This window comes from Pangasianodon hypophthalmus, chromosome 3, assembly GCF_027358585.1.
Source record: "Pangasianodon hypophthalmus isolate fPanHyp1 chromosome 3, fPanHyp1.pri, whole genome shotgun sequence".
Classification (NCBI taxonomy): domain Eukaryota; kingdom Metazoa; phylum Chordata; class Actinopteri; order Siluriformes; family Pangasiidae; genus Pangasianodon; species Pangasianodon hypophthalmus.
In genome coordinates, this window is record NC_069712.1 from 7,651,066 (window position 1) to 7,666,412 (window position 15,347).

Below are 15,347 nucleotides of genomic sequence, written 5' to 3' on the forward strand. Positions count from 1 at the left end.
CTTAATGTGTTTTCCCAAGACTTGAATAAATAAATTCATGTACCTTAATAAGAATGAATATTGATCTTGCCTTCATTACAACCAGTTAGAGCTCATCTGTACAGTGTAACCTGAATTTGACCTAAAATGTAACCTTAAACTTGAGTTTTGTCCTGTTCAGCACTTACACCACAAATTTTACTTCCTGTTCAGCATAAAATGCCAGTGGTTATAAAGGGTGAATGCCTCAGTAATGTTAGAGTGCCTCAGATGTTGAACTGTTTATGATGTTTAAAAAAGCTTTATACTGTACATGACCGATTTATTCCCTGGTTAATGAGAAAACTACAGTATAATTGTAATTCACATATCTACTTTGTAGATTTCAGATTTATAACATTGCTCATTTTTGCCAAAAAGAGTCAGATAGCACCTTATAATTCCAAGGAAATAACCAGGTAGGATATGTTGTATTCCCTAGTTTTGCAAATTAACAAATTTTAGAAATTTACATTAGATAAACATAATGAAATGAAAAGCAGACAGTGGTAAATGGCATACAGGAATTATTAAAACAATTTGTTTTAGCAAATAAAGTCACAATAAAAGGCTGCCTTAGCTTCCCTTCACCATAACCTTAAGAGTTAATCAGTTTTCTCATACAACAAAAGCAGACTAAGATCTAGCTTAGTTCATGGCGTGGCCAAGTGCCAAAACAAGGAACCTGTTTTGTGTGAGTGTTGTTCAAAGGAGAGAAAATCAGAGGAAAGCGAAACTGATCTTTCAGGAAAACAAAACTTAGTCTCTGAGAGACAGTGAGCTCCACACTCTGAGAGATCTGAGAGACTCCAGTGTGCACAAGCAAGATGGCAGGTGAGACATTTGTCTAAATACGTTTTCATATGTCAGTTTTAAGATTATAGAATATATTTGAGGTAACCCAGTTGTGTTTATACATTCATTTTAATTACAGTATTTAGGAATAATTGTCATATGGTTGTGTTTATTGCCATATTTTGAGTTACTTTACTTGAGCCTTAATGTGAACAATTCTCAGGACAATTAAAGCAGTACATGGCCTGGCTTCTTTCTCCTAAACTGCTGCTGCTGGCATGTCTTGTGGTTGTGGCAGCTTTTGGGATTCAGGTAGGCTGAAATTTCACAGTCGACATAATACTTCTCTTGTTAAGTGTAAAGTTACATTATATGCAAGAACAAGTTTTGTATTTTTGTATTACTGTTTACTATTGTAGCCTAGAATGACGACAACAAAAGGTAGAAAAAACAACATTAAATAATATACAGCAGTTATTGACTGCTGAATGCTTCAATTACTGATTTTTCATGAAGAAAGTGACTGCATACTTTTTCCCACATCAACCTTATCCAAGCTATAGTAGAGAAGAAGAATTTCATTACAGCTACAGTATAATGTGATACATTATGTTATACAGCTAATGTGAAGTTCTTTGACTGCTTGCTGGCCATGAATTACCATTTATAGAGAAATTAATACACCATAAGTGAACTATCCGTGGAGATGTTTGCCCCCATATATGCACCTACATCAAATAATTACTACTTTATGCTACTATATAGTATCTAGGAAGTCTCTTATTTTTTTATTTTCATTTTTGGACATTGTATTGTTATATATACATTTGTATATATATATATATATATATATATATATATATATATATATATAACAGAGCCCTCTAAATGCCTTTTTCCCCACAGATTTTTAAGCAACAGGGCAGCTCTTCAAGTGAACAAGGTATGTACTGTATATTAACATTAGCAAAAATATTCCAAAAATGCAACAAGACATGAAACTAATTTTATGTTCTAACAGTAACAGAATTCAACAGTGAGCTTCGGCTCCTGCTAATCGGAAAGACAGGTGTGGGCAAGAGCGCAACGGGAAACACCATTCTTGGAAAAAAGGTTTTTGAATCTGAGATCTCCTCTTCATCTGTAACTACACAGTGTGTAAAAGCCCATGGAAGTGTACATGGCAGAAAAGTGTCTGTTATTGACTCTCCAGGCCTGTTTGACACTCAGTTAACTGAAGACGAGGTGGTCAATCGGATTAAGCTGTGCATTCCATTCTCTGCTCCAGGACCTCATGTCTTTTTAGTTGTGATTCAGATAGGTAGATTTACAGAGGAAGAAGAAAAAACAGTTAAGATATTTCAAGCAATTTTTGGGGAAAAGTCATCCAGTTACACTATGGCTCTCTTCACTCATGGAGATCAACTGAAGGGGAAAAATATTCATCAATTTGTACGCAACAACACAAAGCTTTTGAGTTTCATCAGGAAATGCAATGGTGGATACCATGTGTTCAATAATGAAGATCAGATTCCAGAACAAGTCATCCAGCTCCTGGACCAGATTGATAAGATGGTCACTGTAAATGGTGGAGAACATTACACTACAGAGATGCTTCAGGAGGCCGAGAGAGCGATAGAAGAAGAGAAACAGCGGATTCTGAAAGAAAATGAAGCACAGAGACAGAAGGAGATAGAAGAGCTTAGGGCGAAGTTTGAAGGGGAAGCACTTGAGAGAGAAAAAAAGAAACTTGCGGAGGAACATGAGAGACAGGCAAGATGGAAAGCTGAGAGAAGCACCTCACTGTTTGGAAAGATAGGCAGCTTTTTTCATGCAATTTACACAACGATTCGTAACCTGTTTTAAATAACATGTAAGATCAGATTTATTTTTAAAGCAATAATATAGTCTCCATTCTACTGTGACCGAGTGTCAATTTTTAAAAATGATATTAGAAAAGATTGTGTGACAATGAGGCCATGGGTTATTGTATTTTCAATTGAACTAAATTAGTCTTCTAGATTTAGTGTCATTACAAATCCACAATTAAATGGATTACTTCCAAGTATTCCGTGGTGAAGGAAACATTTTCATGAAATAGGATCAGTAATTATAAGCAATTTTTTAAAAAGCAAATCTTAAAGCCAGCAAAGGCAGCCATAACATGGATGAATAACAGTGATGCAGGCTGAAACATTAACTATAATAATGTTGTGTTGATATTAACTTTTCTCTGTCTCTTCCTAGTATTGACACTTACTGAAAAACAATATCTTCGGGCTGATGTCAACTTATAACAGAGACTTTGAAGAGACTTGAAGAAAATGCTTATAAAAAGCTGACTGTATTTTAGTTTTACTTCAGCAGGACAAAAATGTCACACTCAGCTTTTATGTGAAAGCATCTGTTGTGTATTTCTATATATTTTTTTTCTTTAACTATTGTGACCTTTATGTTAATTAGGAGAATAAAATTGCATGTAAGTGAAATCTTCCTTGGCCAATATTTTTTTTCCCGATTCTGATTCTGTACACAGGCCCAACATGGGTGTGAACACATTTACAGGTACATATAAAGGGGGAAATTATGTAAGCACCCTTCCAGCTGATCCTCGAAACATTATAAAACCTCTTCTTAAAGACATCATCCAAAATGACCTTACATTCTCTTCAATAACATGTTAATACATTTTTAACCATATGGTGTTTATCAGAGCATATAAAATAAAATGCAGAAGTGGACTGACTGGAGTTTGTTTTTGCACATACTAGAACATCCAGATAGCAAGGTGTTACAATATTCAAACCTAGAGGTAACAAAACCATGAACTAGTTTCTTCTGCATCATGTAACAGTATATTTCTTAGCTTAGGAATATTTCTGAGATGAAAAAGGCTATCCTACTAATATTGTCTACTTGAGCATCAAAGGAGTAACTGAAGTCAATAATCACACCAAGGGTTTTCACTGCTGCACATGGTGTAATTGAAAGGCCATTAAGAATTACTACATAATCAGACAGTTTAACTCTTGTTGTCCATGGCCCTAGTAGAAGAACTGCCATCTTATCAGCATTAAGGAGGAGGAACTTACTCAGCATCCAGGGCTAATGTCCTTTGCATATTCCTTAAATTCCTGGATTTCAGGATGTCCAAAAATCCACTGTTCTGGATTTGAGGATGTCATCAGCATAAAGTGAAAGACTGAACATGAATGTACCCAGAGGTAGCATATATAGGGAAAAAAAGTAGTGACCCTAGAATCTAAACCTACACCCTTTTGAGACACCAAACTTTATTTTGTATGCATAGAGAAGTCAGCTGCTGAGCTACAACCTTTTCTAGGATTTTAGAGGTAAAAGACAGGATTGATATTGGCCTGATTTGACAACTGACATAGGTCAAGGACATATTTTTAAGAGATGTTCAAAATGCATAGGTAATGGATCTAGTACACATGTTGATTTTGATTTTCAGTAAAATTAATCCAGTCTTTTGGATGAGGGTAAAGGATTCTAACTGCTTCACTGATGAGGTTATTGCTTTCTGCATAACCACGGGGTGCCAAATGTATAAAGTTTAATAGTTAATAGCATTTAATAGATGCTTGTTTGGGACCACAGTGTCATACACTGGTAAATCCTGAAATTAGTCTCCACTATGAAATTATAGATGTTCAGAAGTAGAGAAGTAGATATACAGCACATTAGCAGTAGCTAAGCTCGCTACTTGACTAACTAGCACTACTACTAGCACTAGCACTGTGTGAGATGGTCTTTTCTCAGAAAGTGGAGATGCTGCTGGGCTTTTTTGGTTATGGAGCTGGTGTTGAGGGACCAGGTGAGGTTCTCCGCCAGGTGAACACCAAGGAATTTGGTGCTCTTGACGATCTCCACAGAGGAGCCGTCAATTTTCAGTGGAGAGGGGTCACTCCGTGCTCTCCTGAAGTCAACAACTATCTCTTTAGTTTTGTCCACATTCAGAGACAGGTTGTTAGCTCTACACCAGTCTATTAGTCGCTGAACCTCCTCTCTGTATGCTGACTCATTGTTCTTGCTGATGAGACCCACCACGGTCGTGACCACCGCACCATAGAGAGAACACTAACATACTGCATTGTTATACTTCAGTGTGGTATGCAGGTAGCACATTGGTGGATTAGACAGCTTTGCAGAGGGTCATCAGCAGCACCCAGAAAATCACTGGGCTCCAGCTTCCATTCCTGGAGGAGCTTTACAGTTCACATTGTCTGAGAAAATCTACCAGCATCTGCAAAGACTACATTCACCCCTGCCATCATCTGTTTGCACTCTTGCCATCCTGTCACATTCTTTTATTGCTGCACCTTCAGACTAAGGAACAGCTTTTTCCCCCAGGCTATCACTCTGTGGAACCACTTCATTAGCCCTGAACTGGAACTATCCCTCACATGCACTCCACACATTCACTCTCTCATTAGTCTATAGTACTATATACCAGAGGTGATGAGCACATAGTAGCAGCCTGCTGCATGTTTGTCTGTTACTGCTCCCATTAGTTGCTCTTATCAACAATTGCACTAAAGGCATTCTGTTGTTGGCATCTGAGAACATCTGTGACGCTTTAAGGAGAGGGAGAGGGTGTGTCTGATGCTTCCGAGGGGAGAAAGGGCATCTGCAGACTTTCAGAGTGAGAGAGTACCTGCAAACCTTCAGAGGGAGAAAAATATACAGCACTTTTGCAATGTTTTAGAGGGAGAGGTTGATGGGAAGGGTTGCAAGCTTTGAGAAACAGGAAGGTTGTGAGCTTTGAGAAATGGGAAGAGAGGCGGGCAGGACTGTGAGGCTTGAGACACAGGACACTTGGATCCTGCAGCAAAAGCCACATAGTAGTTCCTCTTGTTATATGTCTCCTATGTTGTTATTGTCAATATCTTTTGTTGTTATCATTATTTTCTTTTTCCTGTTAGTGCTCACCTGTGCCTCATTTTGATTTATTAATTGGTGCATTTAAACATTCTGCATTTCCCATTTCCTTGCAAAGTCTTACAATACATCTCTTGAGCAAGTTTTGGTTTAACATTTCTGTCTTGTTATTATTTCTTGACTGACTCTTTGCCTTGGTTTCTGTTTCACAAATATGGATTATTCTACTGTGAACCTGCCTGTCTGTGAATAATGATGATTAATAAGCTGAAAACCTTTTTGTTTAGACAAGTCTTTTGTTAATAGCTTTTCTTTTAAGTAAAGGTGGAGATCTGGAGGGTTCATGGGTGTACAGTGTTTTGGTAAACTGGACTCAAATTACTGCAAGCAAAATACAGCTTATATGTTTTTCCTTAAATTTGTCACTTTTGTTGTAACCACAGGAACGAAGAGACCCAGAAACAGAACACAAGGATTGGCTTTTAAATGGGTTTATTTAAGGTTAGAGAAAGGGGTGTGATTGGATGTGCCAGTCAAGGTCAGGATTCGAACTTGGGTCAGCGGCATGGAAGTCAAGTGCTTAATCAGCCACAGAGGAGAGTAGTAAGATCAAGCGAAAGGAAAACACTTGACATCAAATGCAGAACAGGCTGTATATAAGAACCGGGGCTTATATACACTGCTGATTGGTGAGCTGATGAGGAACAGGTGTGTTGAATGTTTCCATCAGGGAGAGGCACAAAGTGGAGCACTATGCCCATACACACACACACACACACACAAACAGAAACGAGAGAACAACACAGGAACATAAGCGAGGGAAAAAAATGGGAAAACAAGGGGAAAAGGGGAAACAACAGAAGTCCGGTCTGGGCTATGACACTTTTCTGTAGGTGATATAGCCAATTCAATGCACACTTACATACAGAAGAAAGAACCTGTTTTTCTTGTCAGCTTTTATTGTATTCATCATTTAAAACCGTCACAGACTTCATTGTTTCCTAAAGATGGAAAATGCCTTGTTAATTAATTTATGCCACTCCCAAAGTGCACTCCTTTAACTGCAGAATGACATTAATGTAGGGTTTGTCATGGTGTGAGACTCACAATATCTTTCAGTTTGCTTTCTGTTTTTGCTCTTTCAGAGCCCTTAATCTCTCTTCTTCTTCTTCTTATTTTTCTATCTCTATCACGATTAATTTTCTTTTCTTTGGAAGATGCTTTCCACATGATAATATATTTAACTGGTATACTTTTATTTATGATCTGCTTGTTCTTATCTGTCTTTTGTTAAAGATGTGATAGCTTTTCCATCATGCCTTGAGGAGCTCCTGAGGTCCTGTACACCCCCACCAGCCTTTCTAATGAACTCATCAATGCAATCATCCTTGAATTTGTTGTCATGTAATAAAAGAAACAAAGTATACCAGGATACTCGTTCTCCAAATAGAATATGGATCTGTATCACATCTTGCATCTCTCACTGACAATGAGCATTGTTTGTTGCTGTACTAACTTCTTTGTAATGTCTCTGGTTTTAGGTGATAGTATCCTTAGACCCTGACCTACAGTATTTGGACTAGCATGATGTTTTTAAAACAAGGTTACAAAGCACTTCTGTAAGTTGTTCTGGATAAGGGTGTCTGTCAAATGATGTAAATGTGAATGTATATAAATGGGTGTGTTAATTACTGTAATTCTGCTTTTCAAATCTGGCCTGCCCAAAACTGTATCATTTAAAAAAGAATAAAAAAAAAACAGCCTAGAAATTCTCTGTACCCAGGCCAAGTGGCACACCTCAACTATGGCTAAGGTATTCTTACTTTTAGGTGAGGTTCTACAGTTTTACACACAGGCAAAGCTGAGTTTCAGAGATCCACTCCAGAGAAGGTGCTACACAATAAACATACACAACATAGATCTAATGTACACTCACTTTCATAGCTCAGAAAAAATAAGGGTGTGTGTCATGACCTGAGTATAAAAACACTAGCTGCTAAAGTAGCATCAAAGAAGTCCCACAACGTCTTCACTATATAAACACGGCAGCAAAGAGAAATACTTTGCAATGGAATCTAATACAGGTGAGTCTATTTAAATTTTTTTATAGTAAGTCATTTTGTCTTAAAAATGGCTTACTTTTAATTTTGCATTTTTTTTTACCAGCAGTGTACCATTTAAGATTTTTTTCATGAGCTGTTAATTTGCATTACAGTCTTTTTATGCAGGTTTTATGGTCTTTCTTATACTTAATTATTATATCTTTTACCTTGTAGCACTTTGAGATATGCCTCAAATGAAAAGTGCAGTATACTGTAAATAAAATGTATTATTATTAGTAGTAGTACTAGTTGTAGTAGTAGTAGTAGTATAAAAGCATACAACAAATCCTATTTTCTGAGAGAGATCAGGTTCAGCTGCATTATCTCTGAATTGACTATTTCAACTTCCTTAAGTATTACTTTACTATATTTTAAGAAAAGGAAAAAATATCCAAATGCATTGTGTTTATGCCCAATTTAAACACAGTATTTAATAATTTATAACATGCAGTATCAATGAGTTTACATATAATTGTATATTAATTTGTGCTAGTTATGACTGTACAACTATAATGTGGAAAAAAGAACACATAATATTACTGTATATTAGAAAGATGAATTGTAAAGATAACTGGGCCATTAAAAAATCAGGGATAGAAAATGTGTACTGATGAAGGAAATAGTCTTTTTTTTCCCCTTTGCTGTCAAATGTAATAGGATGTAACATAAAAGCAAAAGACAATTTAAAAATAAAAAGACTAATCAAATAGAAACAATATATGAATGAGAAGATGGCAAACAATGAATTAGAATAATAGAATACAATAGAATAACCATCTATGAGTCTGCATGAATACTCCTAGTTGAACTTATCCCATTAATCACTGCAAATTTGCTTTAAATTAACAATATGGCATATATTGCAGAATGCTAACTAATAAGATATGCATGAGATAGGAAGAGATAGTTTATAATCTGCTGTATAAGGAGGATACTAGCTCTTCCTTTCTCAAGCACATTTTATTATTTAGCATTTTATTTTTAAATCACATGGTGACAATTAATCGTGTGCACAAGTTGATAAAGCAACAAGATACAAACTCAATGTCATAAAATCTGAATGTGTGTACAGGATATAGGCTATTTTTCACAATTTTAATTCGCTATTTTGATTGTGAGATTAATAAAAAATAATGCAATTATTTGGTTAATTCTATGTGCTCTAATGAAAGATAATGTGCCCATGGTTTAAAGGTCCTTGAGATGAGCAATGTATTAATTAATTAATTAATTCGTTTTGTCATATTTATTTATTTGATTTATTGACGTCTCTGGTTTGCATAAACTCCAGCCATCCGTAACTCTTGCATAACTTCTCAATAGTTCATAAGTCCGTAGTTACATTTGAGGTCTGCATACCAATGTGCACAATGTTGGTATTAAATCCTCACTAAGCACCTGTAATGCATATCTGAGTACAGCCCTGAGAGACAATATTCAACTGTGAAACTAAATAAGGTAAATACATATAATATTGACGTGATAGACTGTGTTGTATATATTACCGCACAGTATAAAGCATATAAACCTTTTTTTAGTGGGGATTAATAAGGATATCTATAGACAACAGTTACAAAAAGCTAAATGTTAAAGGGCATTGTTATGCCTGAAGCTGAATGTATGTAAAATAAATATAGGAATAATGGTATACTTCTCCTTTAACAGTGCAGAGGGAGCAGGAGAATACTAGTGAACTGAGGATCGTGCTGGTGGGAAAGACAGGAGTAGGGAAGAGTGCCGTAGGAAACACTATCCTGGGAAAAGAAGCATTTGAATCTTCATTGTCTAGCTCATCTGTGAGCTCAGACTGTGATAAAGTCAAAGGAATAATAAATGGCAGAAAGATTGCTGTAATAGACACGCCAGGCCTTTATGATACTGGCATTCCAAATGATAAAACTGCGGAAAGGATCAAGACCTGCATATCCCTGTCTGCACCGGGCCCTCATGTGTTTTTGGTGGTTGTCCAATCGGGAAGAATAACAAAAGAAGAGAAAGACACAATGGAGATAATCAAGGGAATCTTTGGTGAAGAATCCTCGCAGTACATCTTGCTGCTCTTCACACATGGAGACAAGCTGGCAAAACATAAGAAGACTATTCATGAATTCGTTAGAAGAAATCCTGATCTGATTCATTTTATCCAGACGACTAGTGGACGTTATCATGTATTTAACAACGAAGACGAGGACAAGACGCAGGTTAACATGCTGCTTGAACAGATTGAGCAGCTGATTACAAGAAATGGTGGAAGTCACTACGCATGAAATGCTGCAGATGGCCGAAAGAGGAAAAGTCAAGAATTCAAAGAGAAACACCAATGGATGATGAGCAAGCAAGAGAGAAAGCAGAAAGAAGCACTAAGTACATGAAAACTGCTGCTGGTGTTGGGGTAGCTACTGCAGTTGCAGGTCTTACTGCTGCTGCAGCACTCCGAGGACATTGCACAATACAGTAATTTATAATTACTGATCACACATGAAATTAAGTAGACTGGATAAGGTTTATTGACTTTATCAAGTAAAGACATCTAGTTTGTGAAGGAATATCTATGAGTAAAGGACAATGTACAGTATAACTGAGAATTTTCTGACTTGGAGGTTATGGTGGCTTCCTTTATGATTCCTATAATCATTTGACATTGAGAATAATCAGGAAAAATGATCGGGAGAGTGACAGTCAATTTTATTTAAAAAATCTAGAATTAGATCTCTTCATTTCCTCTATTGCCTGCAGCCCTACGCTGAGTTATAACTGTAATGTAATAGAAGAAGAGTGTATTTCTTCTTCCAGTGTCAAAAACAATAAAACAATACATAAAGTGAAACACTGCAGTCTGTTTCTTCTTCCTATAGTTTGAACACACTTCCTGCACAGTGTCAGTTGTTTGTAAGTTACATTTTATCCATATCAGCTATTTCAAAAGAAACTATTTGAGCTATTAAAGGCAATTTTTTCCAGGAGCAAAGGAGCATCTGCGGCTGGTGTTGGTCGGCCTTCAGGGTGTGGGGAAGAGTGCAGCAGGAAACACCACCCTGGGTCGTGAAGAATTTCATTCAGACATCAGCTCCAGTGCTCTGACGCTGCAGACTGAAAGCAGGGAAGCTCTGCTATGTGGGAGACATGTGATGGTGGTGGACACTCCAGGTCTCTTCAACAGCACACTCTCAGATACAGAGATGAAGCAGGAGATGGAGAAAGCTGTGACTCTCTGCCATCCAGGACCCCACGCCTTTCTCATCATCATCCAGCTGTGACGCTTCACAGAGCAAGAGAGGAGCGTGATGGACGAGCTGGTTGAAATGTTGGGCTCAAATGTTAATCTCTACTCCATGGTGCTGTTTACTTATGGAGACAAACTGAAGAACAAAACAATAGATCAGTTTGTGAAAGAGGACAAGAATTTGATGAAACTGATTGGCAAATGTGGGGGGCATTACCATGTGTTCAATAATGCTGACACAGAAAATAAAGTTCAGGTCAGTGATTTCTTGGAGAAAACAGACACCATGATCAGGAGAAGGAAAAAACAGCCATTTTATGTAAAGAGTGCAAAACATGTACAATATCCATGGGCAGCAATCCTCTACATTACTTTGCCGGCTGTAGCATTATTAGCAGTTACGATGATGTATACCAAGAAGCAAGTACCAGCAGAGTCACTACCACAGTCATCATCAGTAGAGAATGTTATTCCAAATAAGGCCACAGAGTCAGTTCCTGACCAACCTGAAGATACTCTGGAGACAAGTGCACGATTTTGGCAAATGCTACACAGGGTAGATTTCAACTGGAGAGGGCTGATTCCTATAGCTATAGGGTTAGGGGCAGGCTTTTGGATCCTGAGGAAATTACAGAAATAACACCTTCAATGAAATGATTTGAAATCTTAAACAGATAATGAGATAGTCAATAAGTGATGATGGCTCTAAATGATTACCAACATTTTCTTCTTATCAAATATTTAGTTTAATCGCACTACTTTAGAAGAGTTGGCTATTATGCTTTAATTCAGTGTGCTAAGTTTTCATTCAGATTGTTTATCCTAAGGTCTAAAGGACTCATAGTTCTCATGTTTAAATGTCTATTTAATAATCAATGGCATAAAATATAAGTGAAACTGTACTGTTTACTGAATAAATTGTTGAACAAGGGATTGACATGGTGAAATAAATATAAGTTGTGTGTTAAAATGCTTGTTTTAATTGTTTAATTGTCATAGCCACAACATGAACCCATCAGTTGTTTGCACTATATTCAAAGTGAGCAATGTCTGAGTTATTACTCTATTCTTTAAAATTAGTATTTTATAAATAAGATTTGTTTGACAGTTGCAACAGTCTGTTTTCTTTGAACAGTGCATGATCAACAGAAACCTCATGAAGATCTCCGGATTGTTCTTTTGGGGAAGACTGGGGTTGGAAAAAGTTCTGCTGGAAACACCATTCTGGGGGAAGAGGTGTTCAAATGTGACATATCAGCATCATCTGTGACTAAAGAATGCTTGAAGGTCATCAAACAAGTAAATGGCAGGAAAATTGCAGTGATTGATACACCAGGCCTGTCTCTCCTGGCCCACATGTCTTCATGTTCGTGGTTCAGCCTGGCAGGTTCACCCAGCAAGACAAGAAGACAGTGGAGATCTTTCTGAAGATATTTGGGGAAGATGCCATTAAACACACCACAGTCCTCTTCACACAAGGAGACAAACTTGGCAATAGAAACATGGAAGAGTTTGTTAGTCAAAATCCAGATCTGGCAGAATTCTTCAGAATGTGTAACCAGAGACACCATATTTTCAACAACGAAGTGAAGGATCCCACACAGGTGGTTCAGCTGCTAGAAAAGATTGACAAGATGGTATCTGAAAGTGGAAGAATTTATTACACAAATGAAATGCTGCTGATGGCAGAGCAAGCGATTGAGGAGGAGAAACAGTGGATTCTGAAGGAAAGCAAGAAGCAGAGACGCAGGCAGTTTGAGGCTCTGAAGCAGGAAGATCTGTCTGAAGCTTACAAGGAGCTTCAAGAGAAGCAGGAGAGAGAGGCCAGAGAGCAAGGAGAAAAGAATAACAAGTATATTGCCATAATCACACAGGTTTTGTGGACTCTCCTTGAGAATTTCCTCACAAAGTGATTTCAAAATTAAACAGAATTCATCTGTGTAATTATTTAATAGGGTTGTTGCATTTTTCTAATATGCACTCCTCATACGTGAACTTACTAGGCATTAGAGTAGACAATAGAAGACACACACAAATACACTGAAAATATTCTGTTCTTCTGTGCCTGCATGTCCTTCAATAATTTCTGTTGCTGTATGTGAATAAGATGTAGAAAATGATAGAAAAGTAGAAAGATAGAGGCAGGATGTTGTATTTTGTAATACATTCTGTTCTACTTGTCACAAAAACAAAATGTTTAATTTAAATGTCACATTATTTCATGGTATGTCATGGTATGGACACAGTTTTATGAGATGGAGCCAACAATAAAACTGTGTAAGTGAGAGACAGCTTTATTCAATAGAGATGAAGCAGGGCACATGAAACAGGTGGTACAGGTGAGAACAGAAAATCCATGATTCAAGAGAAAAAACAAAAACACAGTTACACAAGGGCCACTTGGAACTAATAATGACAAGGCGGGGTAACTTAACACCAATAGGTGATGGGTGCAGAGGACACCAGATTTAGTCATAATATGTAGTTAGATACAGAAGAAAACAGTCTAGGGGCAGAAAAAAGACCAAACCAGAAAATGACTAAGATATATTAGGGAAATGACGTCAGAGCAGAAAGCACACCGAATATAGAAAAGAGGTAGAACTAATCACATGATGACAAAAACAGACTAGAGCATCCAAAAGGGGCATGATTACAAACTGGAGATTTAACAGGAAAAAAGATTTCATTTAAACACTTACTATGAGGGTGTGCCTACAAACGTGGCCGTCGACTACAATTCCCAAAACTCAGAGCGGCCTACAAACATGGCCGCTGAAGACTTCAACACCCAACAGCCATCACAAACTCTCTCACAGTCACATTAGCCTTCATTCTGATTGCATACACCTGGACTCCATTACACAATCACAACCACAGTAGATAAGGACACTCATTCCACCACTACATTGTGAAGGACATGTTCAGTGTCTTGTACCTGCCATGCTGAGCCTTATTGGGCTTTTTTTTTTTTCATTTCTTGTTTTTTTATAGTATTTGTGGTTACGATTACGGTACTTTGGTTTATGTCTTTTGCCCAGTTTACTCTGTTTGCACATTGCCTCACATCTGCCTGCATTTTGACTTTGATTCTCCCTCAGGCTTTGGTCTTTTTTTGGTCTTGTTTAAAAATAAAAACTCTTAAAAACTCTTGATGGGCTCAATCTCTGCATCCCTCTCTCCAGCACCTGGCTCCCATTTCTTCTTGGTTGTCTTCTTCACACAGGAAGACAAGAAGACAAAAGCAGCCTATAATGTCCTTTAAGTGTGATGGAACTTCTATAAATATACAGTATATTATATACATATTAAGAATCTCAAAATTATAAATACAGTATGTATAGTTTCTACGTTTAAGTCTTTGTTCAAATACACTACATCAGCAAAAACACTCTTTGCTTTATACTATCAGTCGTTTTAATCCCAAAAGTACTGGCTTAAAGGAAAGTGCTTGTTTTAAAGTTGTGGAGTAGGAACCATTAAAAACGCCTTTATACAAGATGAACCGTGAAGGAGGGGCTTTGCTATTGATCTCAGGGCACCCTCTGCTGCATCAGAGGAGCTACTGCAGTCCATGGGTTCAACCCGACAGAGTCCCTCCACCTCTCCTTCTTTTTCCTCCTCCTCATCTTCTTCCTCTTCATCCACCCGCTCCAAAGACACCATCTCCAGATCCAGCACCAAGCCAGGGTCCTGTCCAGCATCATCTGAGCCAGCTGTCTCCTTTCCTGTCTTTTCTTTTTCTCCATCCTTCTCCTCCACACTTTCAGTTTCAGGCTCATGGAATGAGGTCAAAAGTCGACCCAGTTCAGGAGTGCAGGGTAAGGACCGGCACCGGCGAGGTGGGCCTCGAAGCTTTGAGGCTCCACACAGTGGTGGAGAGGAGGAGGGCTCAGGGGGCGGGGGCAAAGTGAAGGTCAGGGAGATAAGTGACTTGCTGGGTGTGTCAAAGAGCTTGATGCGGCCGCCGTTCAGGTCATGGCGTAAGGAGAAGGGGTTGAGGCGCACCGGTGTACCCACACATGGACTCGAGGCCGGCGGCAACAGGGCTGACTGACCAGAGCTGGCACGGTGAACTCCGCCTCCTGTATGGGCTCTCATCAGCAGCAACGTTCAGCAGATGGCGTGAATTCATTCATTCTTTACTCTTTATCTTTAGTAGCTGCTTTTTCCTGGTCAGGGCTCAGGATCAAATAGGGGACCATAGTTAGGTGGCAATGCTACCCACTAGAAAATTAGCCAGAGTTTCTTTAAAGATACACATAGTCAGGTTTGTATACACTGTTATAATGCAGTCAGACACAGGG

At 38.0% G+C, this 15,347-nt stretch overlaps 2 protein-coding genes and 1 pseudogene across 2 annotated transcripts; all 3 read left to right on the forward strand.

Annotated features, from left to right (window-relative positions):
* The first annotated feature begins 197 nt into the window (after positions 1–197).
* On the forward strand, positions 198–3,302 carry zgc:194443 (uncharacterized protein LOC100170776 homolog). The gene is made up of 4 exons (XM_053232887.1): positions 198–852; positions 1,037–1,125; positions 1,720–1,756; positions 1,835–3,302. Exons 1-4 carry the CDS (start codon positions 846–848, stop codon positions 2,677–2,679), a joined length of 978 nt encoding a protein of 325 aa, XP_053088862.1. The 5' UTR covers positions 198–845; the 3' UTR covers positions 2,680–3,302.
* Positions 3,303–9,478: 6,176 nt separating this feature from the next.
* Positions 9,479–10,145, forward strand: LOC113541239 (GTPase IMAP family member 9; the record flags this gene model as incomplete). Its single annotated transcript, XM_034301187.2, is given in 2 exon segments — positions 9,479–10,077; positions 10,079–10,145. Coding segments are annotated over 2 exon segments (666 nt in total), but the record flags the coding sequence as incomplete, so codon positions are not given.
* A 956-nt stretch (positions 10,146–11,101) lies between these two features.
* LOC113541228 (GTPase IMAP family member 8-like) lies at positions 11,102–12,953 on the forward strand (annotated as a pseudogene).
* The last annotated feature ends 2,394 nt before the right edge of the window (positions 12,954–15,347 follow it).

What these genes read in the sequence shown, in the direction of transcription:
- zgc:194443 (XM_053232887.1), top strand. An exon ending in TGGCAGCTTTTGGGATTCAG is followed by an intron (nt 1,126 to 1,719) that starts GTAGGCTGAAAT and finishes TTTTCCCCACAG; the next exon opens with ATTTTTAAGCAACAGGGCAG. An exon ending in CAGCTCTTCAAGTGAACAAG is followed by an intron (nt 1,757 to 1,834) that starts GTATGTACTGTA and finishes ATGTTCTAACAG; the next exon opens with TAACAGAATTCAACAGTGAG.